This window comes from Haematobia irritans, chromosome 4, assembly GCF_050003625.1.
Source record: "Haematobia irritans isolate KBUSLIRL chromosome 4, ASM5000362v1, whole genome shotgun sequence".
Lineage (NCBI taxonomy): Eukaryota > Metazoa > Arthropoda > Insecta > Diptera > Muscidae > Haematobia > Haematobia irritans.
Window position 1 is genome coordinate 200,721,169 of NC_134400.1, and position 25,639 is coordinate 200,746,807.

At 33.8% G+C, this 25,639-nt stretch overlaps 1 protein-coding gene across 7 annotated transcripts in view; it reads left to right on the forward strand.

Moving 5' to 3' along the window:
* The window catches only part of Nedd4 (E3 ubiquitin-protein ligase Nedd4), a 62,204-nt gene extending 37,279 nt beyond the window's left edge, over nt 1-24,925 (forward strand). For 5 of the 7 annotated variants that reach the window (XM_075305682.1, XM_075305683.1, XM_075305684.1 and 2 more), the window contains exons 8-19: nt 2,083-2,210; nt 2,286-2,388; nt 3,200-3,372; nt 9,798-9,950; nt 10,202-10,394; nt 15,302-15,406; nt 19,137-19,377; nt 19,443-19,567; nt 19,654-19,795; nt 23,358-23,514; nt 23,595-24,287; nt 24,359-24,925. In XM_075305682.1, the coding sequence (XP_075161797.1) occupies nt 2,083-2,210; nt 2,286-2,388; nt 3,200-3,372; nt 9,798-9,950; nt 10,202-10,394; nt 15,302-15,406; nt 19,137-19,377; nt 19,443-19,567; nt 19,654-19,795; nt 23,358-23,514; nt 23,595-24,287; nt 24,359-24,461 (2,316 nt within the window). In that variant the 3' untranslated portion in view covers nt 24,462-24,925. Of the gene's footprint in view, nt 1-2,082; nt 2,211-2,285; nt 2,389-2,667; nt 3,031-3,199; nt 3,373-9,797; nt 9,951-10,201; nt 10,395-15,301; nt 15,407-19,136; nt 19,378-19,442; nt 19,568-19,653; nt 19,796-23,357; nt 23,515-23,594; nt 24,288-24,358 lie in introns of all 7 variants that reach the window. The other 2 variants (XM_075305687.1, XM_075305688.1) reach the window with 2 other exon arrangements.
* The last annotated feature ends 714 nt before the right edge of the window (nt 24,926-25,639 follow it).

Sequence of the window (25,639 nt, forward strand, 5' to 3'; positions counted from 1 at the left end):
TGTCACAGGACGGTCCTGATGGCGCTTGACCTATCGAAGGCATTCGATACGGTCAATCAAGCCAGACTTTTCGAGGACATCGAGAACACGTCCAGGCCCATTGTTGATGACATATGCGATCGATTGCTCGTCTACCTCACTGCAATAAATTTGAGGATATCTCCCACCAAATCCTCAGCCACACTATTCACTACATGGACGGCGGAAGTACGCAGGCAGTTGAATGTCAGAGTCGATGGCGAAACAATTCCGACAACAAATTACCCCAAGATTCTCGGGGTCACATTCGACAGCCCTTGATTACATATGGGAGAGACCTCCCACGGGAGACAGTCGATGGCGAAACAATTCCGACAACAAATTACCCCAAGATTCTCGGGTCACATTCGACAGCCCTTGATTACATATGGGAGAGACCTCCCACGGGAGACAGGGTAGTTTTGGCCCAACTAAGATCAGGCAAGTGCAGCCGCCTCAATTCATACTTATCAGTGATTGATAGCAGCGTAGCTGACGTGTGTCCCATATGTGATTAGGGCCACATGACACTCGTCACCATTGTTGATGACATATGCGATCGATTGAACGTCTACCTCGCTGATCTTAAGCCAGTTATTTCACTGCAATAAATTTGAGGATATCTCCCACCAAATCCTCAGCCACACTATTCACTACATGGACGGCGGAAGTACGCAGGCAGTTGAATGTCAGAGACGATGGCGAAACAATTCCGACAAGAAATTACCCCAAGATTCTCGGGGTCACATTCGACAGCCTTTATAAGTCGTCCGCCCATGCCACTGCAATTTGTGATAAGCTCCGCGGTAGAAACAAGGTCCTCAAGTCGCTTGCCGGCAGCACTTGGGGTGCGGACAAAGAAACCTTGTTAACTACATATAAGGCAATTGGCCGGCCAGTGGTAAACTATGCAGCGCCAGCGTGGACACCTCAAACGAGCGATACGCAGTGGAACAACATACAGACCTGTCAGAACACTGCCCTTCACCTTCTAGAGCCCGAGATCCAGCGTTACAAAAGAGAGCCTCTAGATCAGGCAGCATTTCAGACAGGTCTGAACAGGATTCATGAGGATACTGTAGCTGAAGCGGTGAGAAGCTACAAGGTTAATCCTGTTCTCGGAGTCCGACCGCCACCCATTGCATCGGAGAGAGACCTCCCACGGCAGCCAAGGGTAGTTTTGGCCCAACTAAGATCAGGCAAATGCAGACGCCTCAATTCATACTTATCAATGATTGATAGAAGCGTAGCTGACGTGTGTCCCATATGTAATCATGGGCCACATGACACTCGTCACCTTTTTGCTTGCCCAGCTAAGCCTACCCGTCTCACTACCAGATCACTCTGGACACACCCCATCCTTGTCGCAGAGTTCCTTGATCTGGCTACCAGCTGAACTACACAAGCATAGAATAAAATGTTACAACAACAACATTCGCTCTACTTATTGCTAAGTAGAGTAACTACCTAGTATTTTGTTATTTCACCACCAGAGAATGAAGCCGCCGAGTCGCGCCGCCGATTTTAGCCGTCACCGACCCGTTTTTAGCAGTCGACGCCGCCGCCGAATATGTCGACTCATCTCAACTCAAATTTAGCCGCCAATTAATCTAAAATATTGATTTATATCAGAAAAATATAATAATATTTGTTATAGTTTTTGCCAAAATTTTGAACTTTCCACTTTCAATCAATTAGTATCAAGTTGCTATAATAGTTTTACAAAAATGTAGTTCAAAAAATTTGATTGTAAGATTGGTTGTACAACTAATCTCATTACAATTCGGAAAACTTCAAATTGATTTTATAATAGATAATTTTGCGCCGCCGAACAAACAATTTTTTATCGGCTTAGCCGTCAAGCCGCCGCCGCCGGAGGCAAAAATTTAGTGTTAGCCGCCGCCGACAAAAATGGGTCGGCTTCATTCTCTGTTCACCACGTTATTTAATTATATTTAGGGTATTATTATTTTTTGTCAGCTATCCTTTATAGTTCATAGTTTAAGCTAATCTCTAATTTATATTTAATTTAAAATAATTTGTCTTTATATTTCTTTTCTACAGAATGCTTTTGTTGCAAATGGTAGTCATGATCCCTTGCCATCCGGTTGGGAGGAGCGACAGGATGCCAATGGACGAACGTATTATGTTAATCATACAGCTCGTACAACACAATGGGAAAGACCTACAAAGTAAGATGAGATGAGATTGTGGCAGTTGGGTTTGCGAAACTTTTTATTTTCATTCTTCTTTCTTATGTCTTACAGCTTGAATACAAATCATGCAAATATAAATATGGAAGCAGCAGCTTCAGATTTCCAAAGACGATTTCACATTAGTGTGGATGATTGTGAAACAAATCGGACCTCCGTAAGTTCTTTCCGATATGAAATTATCAAGCCTAAAGGTTTGGTTATTTTTACAATAAATAAAAAAATAAATAATATTATGGAATATATAGCCCATACACTTTATACTACATACTCAATACATGAGCTGATCTATAGTTGGGTGGGGTTATAAACTCCAAGGGGAAATGTAAAATTTTATAGGGGGGGATATCGTATATCGTAATAATTTTATAATCTTATGTATACAGATATGTACCACACATGTTTAAGAGCACATTGTTTTTGTAATTTCCATTAGTTTACACTAAGAAATAATGCTGCTGAAGCTGATTCAAATTGTTGTTCCACCACCAACCTCACAAATGCAAACACAGCAGGGACTAACATACAACGATTTAGTTCTCTCTTATGTAGTTCTTTAAGTACGGAAAGCAATTCGAGCATCGAAAGCAGTGATTCTGGTGGTAGTATTGATGATGGTGTCCCTTGTTCCCAATGCGGTTCACTGCACTTCGATTCAGACGATGATAATGTAATGGATAACAACGATAAAATGAATGACAATTTTGGAAATCATACAACAATACCATCACGAAGACTGAGTTGTAGAGAAAGACATTGTGATATTCTAGATAAAAATTTATATCTGGATCGTTTCTTTGTATGTCTATATAAGTATAAATTACTTGGATTAGGTGTCTCCCCATGTATTGTGCTTGCACTCTTGTAAAATCAAAATAATTCCTAGCTAGTTTATTTTTTCTTTTTATATAGTGTTTGTCCATCATTCCTTATGTTTTTAATATATTTGGAAAACTTTTGCTTTGTAGGACACATTAAGCCAAAACAGCTCAGATGGTATTATGGGATCTTTAAGATCTTTACACTTAAGTGACTCCAATAACAGCGAAAGTGATTACGACCACAACTTTTCCAATTCAGAAAACACTTTAGAGGTTATAGATGGTAACAATGCTAATGACCCGGCAGATGATTATACCAGGTTGTTATTTCCAAGCACTCCTCTCACTCATTCTCAATACACTATTCATGTTTTAATGAAACTATTCACACGAAATATTTTCATGTTTTTTGTTATCGTAGTCACATATTTTCTAAACTAACGAAATTGTTAAATAAAAATTTTGAAACGCTAAATCAAAGCCAAGACAAAACGGTCATATACTCATAGATTCTGAAATTCGTCATGTACAATTTGGAAATACTAACTCAAAGCCATCATAAAGTGTAACCAGAAGATTCGTAGGACAGGTTGATATCGACATTATTTAACAGGTTGGCTGATAAGTCCCCGGTCTAACATAGAAAAACACATTTTTTTGTCAAAATTCGTTTTTATTATTCAACATAGTTCCCTTCAAGAGCGATACAACGATTATAACGACCTTCCAATTTTTGGATACCATTTTGGTAGTACTCCTTCGGTTTTGCCTCTAAATAGGCCTCAGTTTTGGCGATCACCTCTTCATTGCAGCCAATTTTTTTCCCTGCGAGCATCCTTTTGAGGTCTGAGAACAAGAAAAAGTCGCTGGGAGCCAGATCTGGAGAATACGGTGGGTGGGGAAGCAATTCGAAGCCCAATTCATGAATTTTTGCCATCGTTCTCAATGACTTGTGGCACGGTGCGTTGTCTTTGTGGAACAACACTTTTTTCTTCTTCATATGGGGCCGTTTTGCCGCGATTTCGACCTTCAAACGCTCCAATAACGCCATATAATAGTCACTGTTGATGGTTTTTCCCTTCTCAAGATAATCGATAAAAATTATTCCATGCGCATCCCAAAAAACAGAGGCCATTACTTTTGCCAGCGGACTTTTGAGTCTTTCCACGCTTCGGAGACGGTACACCGGTCGCTGTCCACTCAGCCGACTGTCGATTGGACTCAGGAGTGTAGTGATGGAGCCATGTTTCATCCATTGTCACATATCGACGGAAAAACTCGGGTGTATTACGAGTTAACAGCTGCAAACACCGCTCAGAATCATCAACACGTTGTTGTTTTTGGTCAAATGTGAGCTCGCGAGGCACCCATTTTGCACAGAGCTTCCGCATATCCAAATATTGATGAATGATATGACCAACACATTCCTTTGATATCTTTAAGGCCTCTGCTATCTCGATCAGCTTCATTTTACGGTCATTCAAAATCATTTTGTGGATTTTTTTGATGCTTTCGCCGAATCCGGCGGTCCCTTGGCGTTCCACATAGCATTGACCTTGTTTCAAATAGGTTAGGAACATAGTAAGGATTAATAATATGGTGCAAATTATTTAAATCTTGTCGAAAAAATTGCTAAATCCATTCTAGAAAAATTGCGCATTTTTGATAATATTTGAGGTCAAGCGTTTCAGACAAGCGTTAGAATGAATTAAAAATCGTTATAAAAGTTAAAATGTATTTTTTTTGTCAAAATATCAACATTTTTCAAATCAGATCCTGAACACTGAATTCGGATCACACCTTAAGAAGCAATGCATATTCAGTGCAACGGCTGTTGAAATTGTGGACATCCGTCCTATGACAAGCCCATGTTAAATTCATCGTTTTTGTGCCAATTTTGCACCACTTCCGGATCCAAAAAGAACATCTCCAGTACTTTTTTGGCGACGCTGGGATCATGCTGGGAGGATCATGACACTAACTCTTTATACCCTTCACCACTACTATGGTACAGGGTATAATAAGTTTGTGCATTTGTATGTAACGGCAAGAAGGAAAAGTCTGATCGTTTAGTATACCGATCGGCTTAGAATTAAATTTTGAGTCGATTTAGCGATGTCCGTTTGTCTGTATATGTAATTTTGTGTGCAAAGTACAGCTCGCAGTTTCAGTCCGATCGTCCTGAAATTTTGCACAGAGTTTTACATTGGCTCAAAGACAATCGCTAGTGATTGTGAAAAAAATCGGTTCCGATTTGGATATAGCTGCCATATATATTTATCACCGATCTGGTCATAATTGACGTATTTATCAACGTATTTTCTCAAAATTTTGGGCAGCCAAATATTTTGGGGCTTTCGTAAGATATGCAAAATATCAGCCAAATCGGTTCAGATTTATATATAGCTCCCATATATATCTTTCTTCCGATTTTAACTTATATGGCCTCAAAAACCAGAGTTTTGCCCCGATTTGCTTCAACTTTTGCACAAGGACTACGTTTAATAGTATCATTAAGTGTACCAAATTTCGTTGAAATCTGTTCAGATTTCGATATAGCTCCCATATATATTTTATATCGGATTTTCACTTATGTTAGCCAAAAAAGCCAGAGTTTTGTCCTGATTTGCTTCAAATTTTGCACAAGGACTACGTTTAATGGTATTGTTCAGTGTGCCATAATTTGGTTGAAATCGGTTCAGATTTGGATATAGCTCCCATATATATCTTTAGCCCGATTTACACCCACATGACCACGGAGACCAAAATTATTCTACCATTTACGTTTTTTGCTGAGATAGCAGGATTATTATTCTAACTATGTATGACAAATTTGGCCAAACTCGGTTAATATTTAGATATAGCTCCCATATATATGTACGCCAGAGTAGGGGAAATATGGTAGAATGTTTCATATTTTAGTCCCATTTTCAATGGGAGTTTCCTCCAATTAACTCGATAGTTTCCACAGAGAATACATTTAATATACTATTTAAGTGTGTCAACTTGATCTAATATGGCCAAAATAACCACATTTTACACAAAACTCTGTGATGATTTCCCCGTATCGTAGTCATATCCTACACACTGTAATGCCAAATTTTCCACAGAATGAGCGAATTTTAAATAAAGCTCCGACTTGTGGAAATATCGCCCGAATTGGTCAAATAATATATAACAACCCACAATTGACCATATATCTTGGCGACATTTAACCAATATCCTTGTAAAATCGCCAACTGCTGAGTAGCAAAAATTGTAAATTTTACTCAAATTGTCCTATATCTGGAATACATATGTATCGGCCGATAAATCATAAATGTCTAGGTCGCAATTTAAGTCCAATCGCCTTCAAAGTTGGCACATGTTCCTAATTTGGGTCAGAATAGAACCCTATTGATTTTGGAATAAATCGGTTCAGATTTAGATATAGCTCCCATTTATATCTTTCGCCCGATATGCACTTATATGGACCCAGCAGCCAGAGTTTTATACCGATTATACCGCTTGAAATTTTGTACAAACATAACACTTAGTCGTATAGTCAAGTGTGCAAAATTTGATTGAAATCGGTTCAGATTTAGATGTAGCTCCCATATATATCTTTCGCCCGATATGGACTTATATGGCCCCAGACGCCAGATTTTTGGCCGAATTTGGTTGAAATTTTGCACTATGAGTACAATTAGTAGTATAGTCAAGTGTGCAAAATTTGATTGAAATCGGTTCAGATTTAGATATAGCTCCCATATATATCTTTCGACCGATATGGACTAATATGGTCCTAAAAGCCAGAGTTTTGGCCCAATTTGGTTGAAATTTTGCAAAGGGAGTATATTTAGCATTGTAGCTATGCGTGCCACATTTGGTTGAAATCGATTCAGATTTAGATATAGCTCCCATATATATCTTTCGCCCGATATGCACTTATATGGACCCAAAAGCTAGAGTTTTATCCCGATTAGCTTGAAATTTTGTACATGGAGTACAATTGGTAGTATAGTCATGTGTGCCAAATTTGATTGAAATCGGTTCAGATTTAGATATAGCTCCCATATAAATTATATTACATGTTAGCCTGATACCGAAACAGGCAATTGACGTCCAAATGCATTATATCTAATTATACAATTATTTTTCGAGCTTTATGGACAGATATAGATTAAGGAACATGGTTAATAGAGCCATTGAAAAGAAAACGCCAGATACAAATCTATACACGCCTGGACTGTACATGTTTCGGTTCGGGCGAATGAACCTTTCCACAGCCTTTAGTATAGATCTGGCTGGGAGAGATAACTCAATTTTGGGCCCTTTATGCTAACTCCTTATGGAGAAAACATTTGGGAAATTTCCTCTTACAAATTGAATCATCTTTTCTCCCACTGTACATCATCTTTTCATATAACTTTCAAGTCCCTTAATCTTATTTTTATTTCGTTTTGTTACATAGTAATGCAACAACACGAAATTTATTTTTAGAAAGCTAATTTGTTAGAATTCACCTAAGTGGTGAACAGTCGAACAATGCTTATTGTTTCTACAGTCAACTACAACATATGACAATTAACAGAAACTGGTTTCCAGGATACAACAACAATTCTAACGCGTACATTAGTCGTGTTTTTTCCTAGTTTTACGACGGGCTCATCGTTGTAGATCTAAATTTTCGATACCAATCACATCCGCTAAATGTGTTGGGTGCTATATATAAAGGTTTGTCCCAAATACATACATTTAAATATCACTCGATGTGGACAAAATTTGATAGACTTTTACAAAATCTATAGACTCAAAATTTAAGTTGGCTAATGCACTAGGGTGGAACACAATTTTGGTAAAAAATATGGGAAACATTTAAATCTGAAGCAATTTTAAGGAAACTTCGCAAAAGTTTATTTATGATTTATCGCTCGATATATATGTATTAGAAGTTTAGGGAAATTACAGTCATTTTTACAACTTTTCGACTAAGCAGTGGCGATTTAACAAGGAAAATGTTGGTATTTTGACCATTTTTGTCGAAATCAGAAAAACATATATATGGGAGCTATATCTAAATCTGAACCGATTTCAATCAAATTTGGCACACATAAATATATTACTAATTGTACTCCTAGTGGAAAATTTCAACCAAATTGGGCCAAAACTCTGGCTTCTGGGCCCATATAAGTCCATATCGGGCGAAAAATATATGGAAGCTATATCTAAATCTGAACCGATTTCAATCAAATTTGGCACACATGACTATACTACCAATTGTACTCCTTGTGCAAAATTTCAAATTTCCATATCGGGCGAAAGATATATATGGGAGCTATATCTAAATCTGAACCGATTTCAATCAAATTTTGCACACTTGACTATACGACTAAGTGTTATGTTTGTACAAAATTTCAAGCAAATCGGTATAAAACTCTGGCTGCTGCGTCCATATTAGTGCATATCGGGCGAAAGATATATATGGGAGCTATATCTAAATCTGAACCGATTTCTTCCAAAATCAATAGGGTTCTATTCTGACCCAAATTAGGAACATGTGCCAAATTTGAAGGCGATTGGACTTAAATTGCGACCTAGACTTTGATCACAAAAATGTGTTCACAGACAGACGGACGGACGGAGGGACGGACATGGTTATATCGACTCAGGGACCCACCCTGAGCATTATTGCCAAAAACACCATGTGTCTATCTCCTCTCCTTCTGGGTGTTACAAACATATGCACTAACTTATAATACCCTGTTCCACAGTGTGGCGCAGGGTATAATTATAAAAAACGGACGGACGGACGGACAGACGGACATGGTTATATCGACTCAGGGACCCACCCTGAGCATTATTGCCAAAGACACCATGTGTCTATCTCGTCTCCTTCTGGGTGTTACAAACATATGCACTAACTTATAATACCCTGTTCCACAGTGTGGCACAGGGTATAATTATAAAAAACGGACGGACGGACGGACAGACGGACATGGTTATATCGACTCAGGGACCCACCCTGAGCATTATTGCCAAAGACACCATGTGTCTATCTCGTCTCCTTCTGGGTGTTACAAACATATGCACTAACTTATAATAACCTGTTCCACAGTGTGGCGCAGGGTATAATTATAAAAAATTTTAAAAATTATTTATTTGACAAAATATCACAGATTTTTTTAATTTACATCCAAAACATTGAATTCGGTTCACACCTAAAGAAGTGATGCAAATTCAGTGCAACGGCTGTTGAAATGGAGGACTTCCGTCCTATGACAAGCCCATGTTAAATTCATCGCTTCTGCGTCAATTTTGCACCACTTCCGGATCCAAAAAGAACATTTTCATTACTTTTTTGGCGATGCTTTTTTTGCTGGGATATTTTAATTCTATCGATTTTGTAGAAGTACAAAAAATTTTCTCCAAATCGTTTCAGATATAAATATTTGTATATGGGAATATAAAACTAGATAATAACTCGCAACAAATTTGAAGGAGTTGAGATGGTAACACAAATTTTGGTCTACATAATGGTGAAGGGTATAATATAGTCGGCCCCGCCCGCCTTTAGACTTTATTTACTTGTTTTAATTACAATAAAACAATTGCATATTTTAATAAGTAAAATCGTAATATATAAAATGCTCTAACATTAGAAAATCTTATTGTGAATAGTTTCGTTGTGTGAATGGTGAATATTGCGACAATTATTATTGGGAATTTACATGACATTTCATTATCTCCTTATTACATTCATTAGATTCTTGTACAATTCACTTCGCCATCCCACAAGTAGGCTAGAAACATCTGTAACATCCATACTAAATGATCTGCGGCCTGTTCGACATAGGGATGAAAATTCCAATGATGCAATACCGACAATGACAACATTTAATTCAACGAATGAAAACAGGTTGGGACTAAGATGGCAACATAAAATGCATTCTCCAACATTTCTATTCACACATAAATTATTCACAACACTACAATGATAGACACATAGTCAATTGAAAAAATTGAAAAAAATAATTACATATACATTTTAGACGATTAAAAAACGGGGTTTGTGAATAGCTTTTATGTGAATGGCAATAATGTAGAGCAGCAACAGCAATTAAAATCACAATCTTTTATTCATTTTTCGAATTTCCCCCAATCCATTAGGCCTCTACCCTCGTACTACAATTCACTTAATTTTCCAAGATTAAATGGACTAGCATCACGAACATCAACCAACAATGATCCACAATCACCTGTTTCTCAAAATAGTAGCAATGCTATAACTCGTTTGGCTTTGGAAAATTTGCGTAATTGCAATAATTCGGGACTCCAACGACGATCATCAATACATTTTCCGGTTCGTAGTATTTATTCTTATTGTAATCATCGTTGAAGTCATCATCTAAAGGGGAGATGTTGTTGGTTGTTTTGTTTTTTGTTTTTTACTACCCTCTATATAGTTATAAACAATTTATTAACCTAGATAAAATTGTAATTGTTTATTATTGTCCATTTTCTCACTACCTTTGATTCGGTAAATTTATAACAAAATTTTTCCATTACTGTGTAATATTCACAATATATTTATATGTATGTGTGCGTGGTGTATGTGTCGAGTAGATTTGTGAACCCTTCTTTGCACCATGTGTTGACTGTATTTTTTCCCCCCAATTTTTAATTAATACTTGTCATGACCTACACCTTAAAAGCACCCCATTCCAATTCATCCAATTGGGAAAGAACTCTCTATAAGAGATATTTAACACAAATCAAATTGCAAACCACATGAACTTGGAATTACCAAAAATGGATCATTTGATATAGCAATTAACACTCTAATGCCCCAATTTTTTTGCCAGCTGATTAAATATTCATTATTAATATTAACGATATAAAATCAAGAAAACGACTCGAGAAAAATGTATACGGTAAAATTCAGTATATGCGGCAAAGCCTCTTGAACAGTTTTAACTAAGTTTTCTTTTTATTTTAACCATTTTTGTTGGCTTAAGTTGCACCCAGAGAAGGAATATGATCAACTCAAACATGTTTTAAGAGAAAAATGTAACCATGTAACATGGTTTTCGCAACCATGTTATTTTCTCGGAAATCATGTATCTGATTTCGGCAAGCAGGTTATATTTGACGAGAAAATAACATTTTAGTGACAAACATGTTACATGGTCACCATACAAAAACAACATTTTGTTCTTGAAACATGTTTGAGGTGATCATATTCTTTCTCTGCATGTGTGTTTTACGTAGCCCCCCTAAAGGCGGTATTGGGCATTAGAGGGTTAATGATGTACATTTGTTAACTTTTTTACTGACACCCCTTTCTTTATATCGAACAAGCTCTATGGATCGACAGTACTACAAAAACACGATTTAATTTTTGGTTATAAATTCGGCTGTTTATTTCCATTTTAGTGGATCAATAGAGCTCGTTCGACTTAGAGAATCAGACTACGCAAATACAAGACTTGGATAATATTTTGAAATGTTGACATTTCGACCTTTCCCCTTTTCAAAATTTAAAAAAAACCAGTAAGGAAAGTCTAAAGTCGGGCGGGGCCGACTATATTATACCCTGCACCACTTTGTAGATCTAAATTTTCGATACCATATCACATCCGTCAAATGTGTTGGGGCTATATATAAAGGTTTGTCCCAAATACATACATTTAAATATCACTCGATCTGGACAGAATTTGATAGACTTCTACAAAATCTATAGACTCAAAATTTAAGTCGGCTAATGCACTAGGATGGAACACAATGTTAGTAAAAAATAAATATGGGAAACATTTAAATCTGGAGCAATTTTAAGAAAACTTCGCAAAAGTTTATTTATGATTTATCGCTCGATATATATGCATTAGAAGTTTAGGAAAATTAGAGTCATTTTTACAACTTTTCGACTAAGCAGTGGCGATTTTACAAGGAAAATGTTGGTATTTTGACCATTTTTGTCGAAATCAGAAAAACATATATATGGGAGCTATATCTAAATCTGAACCGATGTCAACCAAATTTGGCACGCATAGCTACAATGCTAATTCTACTCCCTGTGCAAAATTTCAACTAAATCGGAGTTAAAAATTGGCCTCTGTGGTCATATGAGTGTAAATCGCTAATTCTACTCCCTGTGCAAAATTTCAACTAAATCGGAGCAAAAAATTGGCCTCTGTGGGCAAATGAGTGTAAATCGGGCGAAAGCTATATATGGGAGATATATCTAAATCTGAACCGATTTCAACCAAATTTGGCACGTATAGCTACAATGCTAATTCTACTCCCTGTGCAAAATTTCAACTAAATCGGAGCAAAAAATTGGCCTCTGTGGGCAAATGAGTGTAAATCGGGCGAAAGCTATATATGGGAGCTATATCTAAATCTGAACCGATTTGGTTGATATTTTGCAAGTTTTTCGAGACTCATAAAATATTCGGATCTACGGAATTTGAGGAAGATCGGTTGATATACACGCCAATTATGACCAGATCGGTGAAAAATATATATGGCAGCTATATCTAAATCTGAACCGATTTTTTCCAAAATCAATAGGGATCGTCTTTGAGCCGACACAGGACCCTATACCAAATTTTGGGACAATCGGACTAAAACTGCGAGCTGTACTTTGCACACAAAAATACATCAACAGACAGACAGACGGACAGACAGACAGACGGACATCGCTAAATCGACTCAGAATTTAATTCTAAAACGATCGGTATACTAAACGATGGGTCTCAGACTTTTCCTTCTTGGCGTTACATACAAATGCACAAACTTATTATACCCTGTACCACAGTAGTGGTGAAGGGTATAAAAATCTGAATTTCTACAAATTTGAAAAAGTCGACTTTTTGAAAATTTGCAAAAAGTTGTATTTTCCACCTTTTAACTTTATGCACATATATATTCCTGGTAAAATAATTATACCCTGCGCCACACTGTGGAATAGGGTATTATAAGTTATTGCATATGTTTGTAACACCCAGAGGAGACGAGATAGACACATGGTGTCTTTGGCAATAATGCCCAGGGTGGGTCCCTAAGTCTGTCTGTGAACACATTTTTGTAATCAAAGTCTAGGTCGCAGTTTTAGTGCAATCGAGTTCAAATTTGGCGCAAGTATGTGTTTTGGCTCAGAATAGAACCCTATTGATATATATATATTTCGCCCGATATCGACTTATATGTCCCCAGAAGCCAGAGTTTTACCCTAATGTGCTTAAAATTTTGCACAAGAAGAACAATTATTACTATAGTCAAGTGTGCCAAATTTTATTGAAATCGGTTCAGATTTAGATATAGCTCCCATATATAGCTTTCTGCCGATTTACACTCATATGACCTCAGAGGCCAATTTTTAACTCCGATTTAGCTGAAATTTTGCACAGGGAATAGAATTAGCATTGTAGCTATGCGTGCCAAATTTTATTGAAATCGGTTCAGATTTAGATATAGCTCCCATATATAGCATTCGGCCGATTTACACTCATATGACCACAGAGGCCAATTTATAACTCCGATTTAGCTGAAATTTTGCACAGGGAGTAGACTTAGCATTGTTGCTATGCGTGCCAAATTTGGGTGAAATCGGTTCAGATTTATATATAGCTCCCATATATATCGTTCGCCCGCTTTACACTCATATGACCACAGTGGTAAATTTTTTTGCTCCGATTTAGTTGAAATTTTGCACAGGGAGTAGAATTAGCATTGTAGCTATGCGTGCCAAATTTGGTTGAAATCGGTTCAGATTTAGATATAGCTCCCATATATATGTTTTTTCTGATTTCGACAGAAATGGTCAAAATACCAAAATTTTCCTTGTAAAATCGCCTCTGCTTAGTCGAAAAGTTGTAAAACTGACTGTAATTTTCCTAAACTTCTATATATGTATTATATACCGAGCGATAAATCATAAATAAACTTTTGCGAAGTTTCCTTCAGATTTAAATGTTTCCCATATTTTTTTTACTAACAATTTGTTCCACCCTAGTGTATTAGCCGACTTAAATTTTGAGTCTATAGATTTTGTAGAAGTCTATCAAATTCTGTCCAGATCGAGTGATATTTAAATGTATGTATTTGGGACAAACCTTTATATATAGCCCCCAACACATTTGATGGATGTGATATGGTGTCGAAAATTTAGATCTACAAAGTGGTGCAGGGTATAATATATTCGGCCCCGCCCGACTTTAGACTTTCCTTACTTGTTTTTGGTTATAAATTCGGCCTTCGAAAAAGACTATCCAAATACAATACTTGGAGGAAATAGCGTCGTAAGCCCAAGATTAGAGATTTTAATCAGACCTTTCAATGTTTTAATATTTTGAAATGTTGACTTTTCGACCTTTCCCCTTTTCAAAATTAAAAAAAAAATCTGAATTTCTAAAAATTTGAAAAAGTCGACTTTTTGAAAATTTGGAAAAAGTCGTATTTTCCTCCTTTTAACTTTATGCGCATATATATTCCTGGTAAAAACATTTTTTAAAATAAATTATATATGTATATCACCTACAGCTATTCTCAGAAATACCATAGAAGTATTTACGTTAAATTCTCCTTTTAATGCCGATGCCGAATTTTTTTATCTTTTGAATTTCTCGATAGTTATATACTCGTAGAGATATTAAATGGTGAGGAGGCCAGTCCTCGTATACCGACCCAATGAAAAATGCTCTTACAAATTTACTTAGTGATGCCATTCATTCGATTTTTAAATTAATGTTTTCTGTTACTTTCGGTGCAGAAAGAGATATTCCAAATATAGCTCAAATCGTTTCAAATTTTTTTGATATTAGATGTGTAATTTTTGTGGTATTTTAATTCTTACGGTATTTGGATTCTGATAGGTTAGGTTAGGTGGCAGCCCGATGTATCAGGCTCACTTAGACTATTCAGTCCATTGTGGTGTACCACAAGTGGTGAACTTCTCTTATCACTGAGTGCTGCCCGATAGAGATAGGTCAATTTTCATTCTATTTATTGTTAATAAGTTTTTGGGAGTAGTCTCTCGTTGATGTCTATTGATCGAATTAGGAATTATATGTCCAGCTCCTCCTGAATATTTAAGTAAAGTGTGCCAGAAACAATGTAAACTCGCTTGAAAGTGTAAACATTATTTGATTACTCATGCTACATGCTTGTGCTTTTTTTCGAAATACAAATGATTTTGGTCTTTTTTTCAACATTGCTGTCATTTTTAATTTTTTATATTTGTATTTTATTTTTCCATCACCATCGCAGAATGAAGATCCCGATCAAACAGATAGTGGAAATCGTTCACAAACATCAGCATCATCAACAAGACGAAATTCTGTGGAGGATAATACAACAGCTACTACTGAACAGGTAAGGGTTTGAAAGGCACGGTTGCCATTCGAGCAAGAATTAATCCAACAAAATTTGGAGAAAATTTTACAAAAAAAAGAACTACCAAATAAAAACAAGATCTTATTTTGCAAAATTAGATTTCTATAGAAAACATTGTAAATGTTTACAAATTTCTATAGCAAATTTTATTTCTATGACAAATTTTGTCAAAATTTTATTTCTATAGAAAATTTTGTCAACATTTTATTTCTATAGAAAATTTTGTCAAAATTTTATTTCTATAGAAAATTTTGTCAAAATTTTATTTCTATAGAAAATTTTGTCAAAATTTTATTTCTATAGAAAATTTTGTCAAAATTTTACTTCTATAGAAAATTTTGTCAACATTTTATTTCTATAGAAAATTTTGTCAAAATTTTATTTCTATAGGAAATTTTGGTAAAAGTTTATTTCTATAGAAAAAATTTGTCAAAATTTTATTTGTATAGAAAATTTTGATAAAATTTTATTTCTATAGAAAATTTTGTCAAATTTTTATTTCTATAGAAAATGTTGTGAAAAGTCTATTTCTATAGAAAAATTTTGGCAAATTTTTGTCAAAATTTTGGCAAATTTTTGTCAAAATTTTATTTCTATAAAAAATTTTGTCAAAATTTTATTTGTATAGAAAATTTTGTCAAAATTTTATTTCTATAGAAAATTTTGGTAAAAGTTTATTTCTATACAAAATTTTGTCAAAATTTTATTTCTATAGAAAATTTTGTCAAAATTTTATTTCTACAGAAAATTTTGTCAAAATTTTATTTCTATAAAAAATTTTGTCAAAATTTTATTTGTATAGAAAATTTTGGTAAATTTTTATTTCTATAGAAAATTTTGTCAAAATTTTATTTCTATAGAAAATTTTGTTAAAATTTTATTTCTATAGAAAATTTTGTTAAAATTTTATTTCTATGGAACATTTTATCAAAATTGTATTTCTTTGGAAAATTTTATTTCTATAGAAAATTTTGTCCAAATTTTATTTCTATAGAAAATTTTGTCCAAATTTTATATCTATATAGAAAATTTTGTCAAAATTTTATTTCTATAGAAAATTTTGCAAAATTTTATTTCTATAGAAAATGTTGTCAAAATTTTATTTCTATAGAAAATTTTGTCAAAATTTTATTTCTATAGAAAATGTTGTGAAAAGTCTATTTCTATAGAAAAATTTTGGCAAACTTTTGTCAAAATTTTATTTCTATAGAAAATTTTGTCAAAATTTTATTTCTATAGAAAATTTTGTCATCATTTTATTTCTATAGAATATTTTGTCAACATTTTATTTCTTTGGGAAATTTTACAAAAATTTTATTTCTATAGAACATTTTGTCAAAATTGTATTTCTATAGAAAATTTTGTCAAAATTTTATTTCTATAGAATATTTTGTCAAAATTTTATTTCTATAGGAAATTTTGGTAATACTTTATTTCTATAGAAAATTTTGTCAAAAGTCTATTTCTATAGGAAATTTTGGTAAAAGTTTATTTCTATAGAAAAATTTTGGCAAACTTTTGTCAAAATTTTATTTCTATAGAAAATTTTGTCAAAATTTTATTTCTATAGAAAATTTTGTCAAAATTTTATTTCTATAGAAAATTTTGTCAAAATTTTATTTCTATAGAAAATTTTGTCAAAATTTTATTTCTATAGAAAATTTTGTCAAAATTTTATTTCTATAGAAAATTTTGTCAACATTTTATTTCTATAGAAAATATTGTCAAAATTTTATTTCTATAGAAAATTTTGTCAACATTTTATTTCTATAGAAAATTTTGTCAAAATTTTATTTCTATAGAAAATTTTGTCAAAATTTTATTTCTATAGAAAATTTTGTCAAAATTTTATTTCTATAGAAAATTTTGACAAAATTTTATTTCTATGGAAAATTTTATCAAAATTGTATTTCTATAGAAAATTTTGTAAAAATTGTATTTCTATAGAAAATTTTGTCAACATTTTATTTCTATAGAAAATTTTTTCAAAATTGTATTTCTTTGGAAAATTTTACAAAAAAATTATTTCTATAGAAAATTTTGTCAAAATTTTATTTCTATAGATTTTTTTTTTTTTCAAAATTTTATTATTATAGAAAATTTTGGTAAAAGTTTATTTCTATAGAAAGTTTTGTCAAAAGTCTATTTCTATAGGAAATTTTGGTAAAAGTTTATTTCTATAGAAAAATTTTGGGAAACTTTTGTCAAAATTTTATTTCTATAGAAAATTTTGTAAAAATTTTATTTCTATAGAAAATTTTGTCAAAATTTTATTGCTATAGAAAAATTTTTCAAAATTTTATTTCTATAGAAAATTTTTGTCAAGATTTTATTTCTATAAAAAATTTTGTCAAAATTTTATTTCTACAGAAAATTTTGTCAAGATTTTATTTCTATAGAAAATTTTGTCAAAATTTTATTTCTATAGAAAATGTTGTTAAAATTTTATTTCTATGGAAAATTTTATAAAAATTGTATTTCTTTGGAAAATTTTACAAAAATTTTATTTCTATAGAACAGATTTCTATAGAAAACATTTAAAAATTTCTATAGCAAATTTTATTTCTATAGAAAATTTTGTCAAAATTTTATTTCTATAGAAAATTTTGTCAACATTTTACTTCTATAGAAAATTTTGTCAAGATTTTATTTCTATGGAAAATTTTATCAAAATTGTATTTCTATAGAAAATTTTGTCAAAATTTTATTTCTATAGAACATTTTGTCAAAATTTTATTTCTATAGAAAATTTTGTTAAAATTTTATTTCTATGGAAAATTTTATCAAAATTGTATTTCTTTGGAAAATTTTATTTCTATAGAACATTTTGTCAAAATTTTATTTCTATAGAAAATTTTGCCAAAATTTTATTCAGCTGATTCCTTGAAAATACTTTCTTAAATATGCCTTGGTCGGTTACTGTAAAATGAAAGTCGAAGATTGCAAATGCATTCGTTTAATTGTCCTCCCAAGCTAATGGAATTTTATAGCATCGCTTCGCCAAATATTCTCTTTTTCATCCTTTTATAACATTTATTATTTGTTATACATGCTTATACTATAATATTATGAGAGGGCAAATATTACTGGTTATCAAAATCTTCTTAGATCATAGTAAGTATACGACGTTTTCATAAGTCTTCTCTTATCCATTTCAACCTAGGAGGTTAACTTTTTTTGTTAGTTCCAGCCAAATTAATGGCGTAATCGAGATGAAAGAAGTGCCACACCAATGTTTGCATATCAGCAAACAGTGGCATCTTTTCCTTTTTTCGCTAGCTGTTTGCTGTTCCAGCAAGCTGTGTCTACAAACAAATTTCCTTGGATGTATGTAGTTAGAATAGTTCCGGATTTTGAATCAGGCGTTTAGATGCAGAATCAGCTCTTTTACGGTAGAAAAAAAATTGATCATCTAATTTGTTGTTATTACTTAGGGATGCAAAAAAAATTTTTTTTGACTAGATGGTTTATGCAGACAACTCACCAAAATGTCAAAGTCGCGACGTCAAAAGTCGACTATTCAATAGTCGCTTAATTTGAAAGTTTTTAATTATTACCGCCTTTTTTAATTTAATTAAATCATTTTACAACCAATCCTAATTTCCAAATTTAGGAAATTTCCTTTATTTGATATTAATTACGGTCCATATTTGGCATACCGCAATTTATGATTTGGCTGTCACCATATGCTTGTTTTTTCTTTTTGTAGGTTGCCCCAAGTGCTGATGAAGAACCACTTCCTCCCCGATGGTCTATGCAAGTGGCACCCAATGGTCGTACATTCTTTATCGATCATGCATCTAGACGTACAACATGGATTGATCCACGTAATGGTCGTGCCAGTCCTATGCCAAATCAAACACGACGAGTTGAAGATGATTTGGGACCATTACCTGAAGGTTGGGAGGAACGTGTTCACACAGATGGACGTGTTTTCTATATTGACCATAGTGAGTTTCTCTAAAGTAAATCGCGAACAAATAATAGTCACTAATGCTATTTATTTTCTATATAGATACAAGGACCACACAATGGGAAGATCCGCGACTGTCAAATCCAAATATTGCCGGTCAAGCGGTACCCTATTCCAGGGATTACAAACAAAAATATGAATATTTTAAAAGTCATCTTAGGAAACCTGTAAGTCCTTTTATGAATAGTATAAAATTTCAGTGTAATATTTATAATGATTTCTATTTCTTTCTTTTGGTTTTTCTTTGACACAGACTAATGTACCCAATAAATTTGAAATTCGTGTTCGTCGTGTATCAATCTTAGAAGATTCATATAGGATTATTAGCCAAGTAACCAAAACTGATTTATTGAAAACCAAACTGTGGATAGAGTTTGAGGGAGAAACTGGACTGGGTAAATAAATTTGATAGAAGAATGTGTTATGAAAAAAAAAATGAATCATTCAAATATTTCCAATTGAAAAGTTGATTGAAAATTAAAAACAAAAACGGTCCCACAGAAAAAAAAGTATAACCAAAATATATACAATTAAAATTTTTATTGAAAATTAAAAAAAGTCACACAAAGAAATATGGCCAATAAATTCTCATTTAAAATTTAATTTTAATAAATTAAAAAAAAATTAAATTAAAAGATTAAATAATTCTAGTAATTTTTAAACAACTAACTTTTTAATTAAAACAAAATTAATTGTACCAATTAATGTTTTAATTGACATTGGTGATTGTATCTATAATTTCTGTGATTGAATAAATTCCTTTTGGATCAATTAATTGAATGAGACAAAAAATATCCTTCTGTGCACCGATACCAAATTAATTGTTAGCCAAACAGACAGACATTTAATTGTTTTAAGAAATGTTTGCGAATGAATTTTGCTTTGATTAAAAAATGAAATGAATTAATTTTTTAATTGATCGTTTTTCAAATTCAATTAGGAATTTATAAATAGAAATTGGTAGTTGATATTATCATTTCGCTGATTGAAGCAATTTCTATTGAAAATTAATTGAGTCAATTATTTTGTGATAGAAAATTTTTCCCATTAAAAGTATAATTGAAAATGTTGACGCTTTCAAATAAAAATTCAATTCATTCAATCAATTTTTTAATTTAGACATCCCATTATTTTTATACCCTCCACCATAGGATGGGGGGTATATTAACTTTGTCATTCCGTTTATAACACATCGAAATATTGCTCTAAGACCCCATAAAGTATATATATTCTGGGTCGTGGTAAAATTCTGAGTCGATCTGAGCATGTCTGTCCGTCCGTCCGTCTGTTTAAATCACGCAAACTTCCGAACGAAACAAGCTATCGACTTGAAACTTGGCACAAGTAGTTGTTATTGATGTAGGTCGGATGGTATAGTAAATGGGCCATATCGGTCCACTTTTACGTATAGCCCCCATATAAACGGACCCCCAAATTTGGCTTGCGGATCCTCTAAGAGAAGCAAATTTCATCCGATCCGGCTGAAATTTGGTACATGGTGTTAGTATATGGTCTCTAACAACCATGCAAAACTTGGTTCACATCGGTCCATAAATATATATAGCCCCCTTATAAACCGATCCCCCGATTTGGCTTGTGGAGCCTCTAAGAGAAGCAAATTTCATCCGATCCGGCTGAAATTTGGTACATGGTGTTAGTATATGGTCTCTAATGACCATGCATAAACTGGTCCACATCGGTCCATAATTATATATAGCCCCCTTATAAACCGATCCCCCGATTTGGCTTGTGGAGCCTCTAAGAGAAGCAAATTTCATCCGATCCGGCTGAAATTTGGTACATGTTGTTAGTATATGGTCTCTAATGACCATGCATAAACTGGTCCACATCGGTCCATAATTATATATAGGCCCATATAAACCGGTCCCCAGATTTGACCTCCTGAGCCCCTTGGAAGAGCAAAATTCGGTTGAAATTTGGTACGTGATGTTAGTATATGGTATCCAACAACCATGCAGGAATTGGTTATATATAGCCCCCATATAAACCGATCCCAAGATTTGACCTCCGGTGCCTTTTGGAAAAGCAAAATTCATCCGATCTGGTTGAAATTTGATACGTGGTGGTAGTATATGATATATAAACCGATCCCGAGACTTGGTTTTGGAGCCTCTTGGAGGAGCAAATTTCATCCGAGTCAGCTGAAATTTGGTACATTGTGCTAGTATATGGCCGTTAACAACCATGCCTAACTAGGTCCATATCGGTCTATAGTTATATATAGCCCTCAGATAAATCGATCCCCAATCACACAAAAATTGGTCCATATCAAGTTCATAATTGTATATAGCCCCCATATAAGCGACCCCCATATTTCAATTCTGGCTCTCTACGTGTCGTGCAAAAACTCCATTAGTAATTGTTTGTAGACTTACCTATACATAACTTTTTTGTCTAATATATAGCACGTACACTCATAGAAAAAAGTCTGCAAATAACAGCAGTCGATGTCTGCTGTTATATTTTTGTACTTCAGGTTATACATTTTTCCCCAAAGCATATTTAAGAACCAAAAGTAATTTTTGGTATATTTTAGTACTGTAATATACTTAGAAGCTCATAAATACGATCAGCAAACATTTTGTTTGCTGTTATGTCTTAATTCGATAAATATTCAGATTTTTAATCAATTACTACAGATTTTCATAAAATATTGTTTTAATTATGTTAGGATAGCTCCTAAGTTGATATTTTTATTTGTTTCAGCCAAAATAAAACATGATTTAGTGTAGTCGAGCTTAAAAAATAGCAGGAAATGTTTGCTATTTCAGCAAACAGTGACTGCTGTCCCTTTTTCAGCAGACTTTCTGCTGTTTTAGCAGACTTTTCCGCTGTCCCTACTAACAAATTTCTGTGGGTGTATGGACTAACTCACAATTTAGAAAACGATGTTAAGAAGTTTTAAGATACCACAACCCACGTAATTCGATTGTGGATGACAGTCTTTCGTAGAACTTTCTACGCAATCCATGGTGGAGGGTACATAAGATTCGGCCTGTCCGAACTTACGGCCGTATATACTTGTTTTAATTTATTTCTTAATTTGAAGAGTTTTTGCGATCAATCAAAGTTTTAATTAAATGTTATAAAAAATAATTAATTGAAATGTATCGAAAAAAATAAGTATATTTTTATATTTAATTAAATCTTTGATCGATACCATCCTTTTGCGTAATTAAAACAATTTCAATTAAGGGCACCATGAGTATGGGCCCCATAAAAATGAGCCTCAAAACCTACATGAAGTAGGACCCCTAAATATCATGTGGAAAACTACAACACAACATTTTTTATGTTCTTTGGTGTATAATTCATTTTATTTTAGGCCCATTTGCATTATGAAACTATACGCCAATATTTCAAATGAAAACGAACCCCAAATTCTTTTTTGGATGTCTCCTATGGAAAAGTGAGCTAAAGCGATGCCAATGTGAAAAAACTGGCCAATCTTCAGTCGGGGTTATAGACTTTCTCTTGTGGACAGAATCCACAATGGGCTAGCGCGATTAAAAAGTTACTCTGAGTGGTTCCATTTTAATAAGGCCAAGTGAATGCAATACACAATTTACGGAGCTACGCAGTAGTTCATATTATATTTCCAGTTAGTTAGGAATCATTTTCACACTATCGTTTATATCAGAAGTGAAAATGAACCCTAATTTTGTTTGGGGTTGATTTGCCTACTTCAGTTACATTTTGGGCCTCATTTTGATGGGACTCATTCATTATGAAACTTCGTCCCACTTTTGGGGACCTGTTTCATTTGGGTTTTAGGGATCATTTTCATACCGCTTCAAATTTTTAGGTTTGGGGCTCATTTACCTGGGTCCATTTTCATACCGCCTCAATTAAGACGTTGATTGGATAAATTAAATTCGTGATTGATTATGTCATATTTGGTTTGATTTTATATGTATTATTTTTTCGCCCCCTTAGATTATGGTGGCTTGGCCCGTGAGTGGTTCTATTTACTCTCCAAGGAAATGTTTAATCCCTATTATGGTCTTTTTGAATATTCGGCCATGGATAATTATACACTTCAAATTAATAATGGTAGTGGACTGTGTAATGAAGACCATTTGCATTATTTCAAGTGAGTATACTTCTTGGTTTTTCTCTGTTAAATTTCACTCTTTCCCAAATCTCAAACAATTTCTTATAATCATAAAATAGGTTCATTGGTCGCATAGCCGGTATGGCTGTATATCATGGCAAACTATTGGATGCCTTCTTTATACGACCCTTCTACAAGATGATGTTACAAAAATCTATTGATCTCAAAGATATGGAATCAGTAGATACAGAATATTATAATTCTCTGATGTGGATCAAAGAAAACGATCCCCGGCAATTGGAACTGACATTCTGTGTGGATGAGGACACTTTCGGTCAAAAGAGTCAACATGAATTGAAACCGGGTGGCGCCAATATCGAAGTGACAGACGAGAATAAAGATGAATACATCAAACTTGTCATCGAATGGCGTTTTGTGGCTCGTGTAAAAGAACAAATGACTGCCTTCCTAGATGGATTTGGTTCAATTATACCCTTGAATCTTATTAAGATATTTGACGAACATGAATTGGAATTATTAATGTGTGGCATACAGAATATCGATGTCAAAGATTGGCGTGAGAATACTCTGTACAAGGGTGATTATCATCAGAATCACATTATTATTCAATGGTTTTGGAGAGCTGTGCTTTCCTTTCCCAATGAAATGCGTTCGCGTTTACTGCAATTTGTAACAGGCACATCACGTGTACCCATGAATGGGTTCAAGGAATTGTATGGGTCCAATGGACCTCAAATGTTTACCATAGAGAAATGGGGTACACCCAATAATTATCCACGAGCTCATACATGGTATGTAGGAAATCTTCTATGTTGTAAATCTTTTATGACATTTGGGATATTGTTGTTGCTTTTTTTTATAGCTTCAATCGCTTGGATCTGCCTCCCTATGAAGGATATTTACAATTAAAGGACAAACTTATTAAAGCCATAGAAGGTAGTCAAGGCTTTGCTGGAGTGGATTAATCATTATGACCAATTAATAATAATGATGATGACAATGCTGTTGATTATTATGGGTATTCATGATTACAACGATGGCGTCGCCTCTGCACCCCCGTTACGATGGACCACATGGCGACAATCATAAATCCTCAATGAGAACGAAACAGATATAACGTAATTTGCAAAATCAAAACGCCGCCTATGCCCATAGCTGATCCAGTCTACGAATGTTTTGAAATCATCATACAACGAAGACTATATATACAATAGACGCGTAATTAAGTCGTGGCCTTTTTCCAAAACAAAACAAAAAAAAACATAAAAACTCTTGTACTTATTTATTTGCCTCTTTCTCTTTCTTGTTTTATTTTTTCCCCCTTTTGTATAATCCATTATTTGTATTAATATGTTTATATATTTAATGCAGACGCGATAAATATAGAGAAATAAATTATTTGACAATTTCAATCTATACTTAAACAAAACTACTATACAAAAGCTTGTTTTTTACCATTGTAAATAAGATGAAAATAATTTTGGTCGAGTGGAAGAGATATCAGGGCAGTCATGATTTTTTAGATAATTGGCAACACACGATTCGTGTTTTACTTCGCTCTCAACCATTGATCTACAATTTTACCAGGATTTGTCCTTATAAAGGAGCAACGCTAGCAGATTATTGAATTTTCTTTATCAAAATGCATGCTCTGTTAAGAAAGTTCTTCGCGCGCTTCATTGTGTTCCGCGACGAAGCTCATTTTTTGACTCAATAAGCAGAATTATCGATTTTGGAGTGAAAATCCGCCAGAAGTATTCATTGTGTTCCGCGACGAAGCTCATTTTTTGACTCAATAAGCAGAATTATCGATTTTGGAGTGAAAATCCGCCAGAAGTATTGCAAAGGTTATCAATGCATCCAGGAAAAAGTCACAGTTTGATGCGGTGGCTGGTGACATTATTGAACAGTACTTTTTCAAAGATGATGCGAATCCTAATGTAAGTGTGAATAGTGAGCGCTAGCGTGAAATTTGGCCACACTACTTTGTGTGGCCAAAATTCAAGAGCTTGACTTGGATGACATGTAGTTTCAAGAAGACATTGCCACATGCCACACATCACGTGTAACAATGGAGTTATTGACAGGTGAGTTCAATGAACATTGTATTTTACGTTTGATATCCGTTCCTAGCATACCTCTT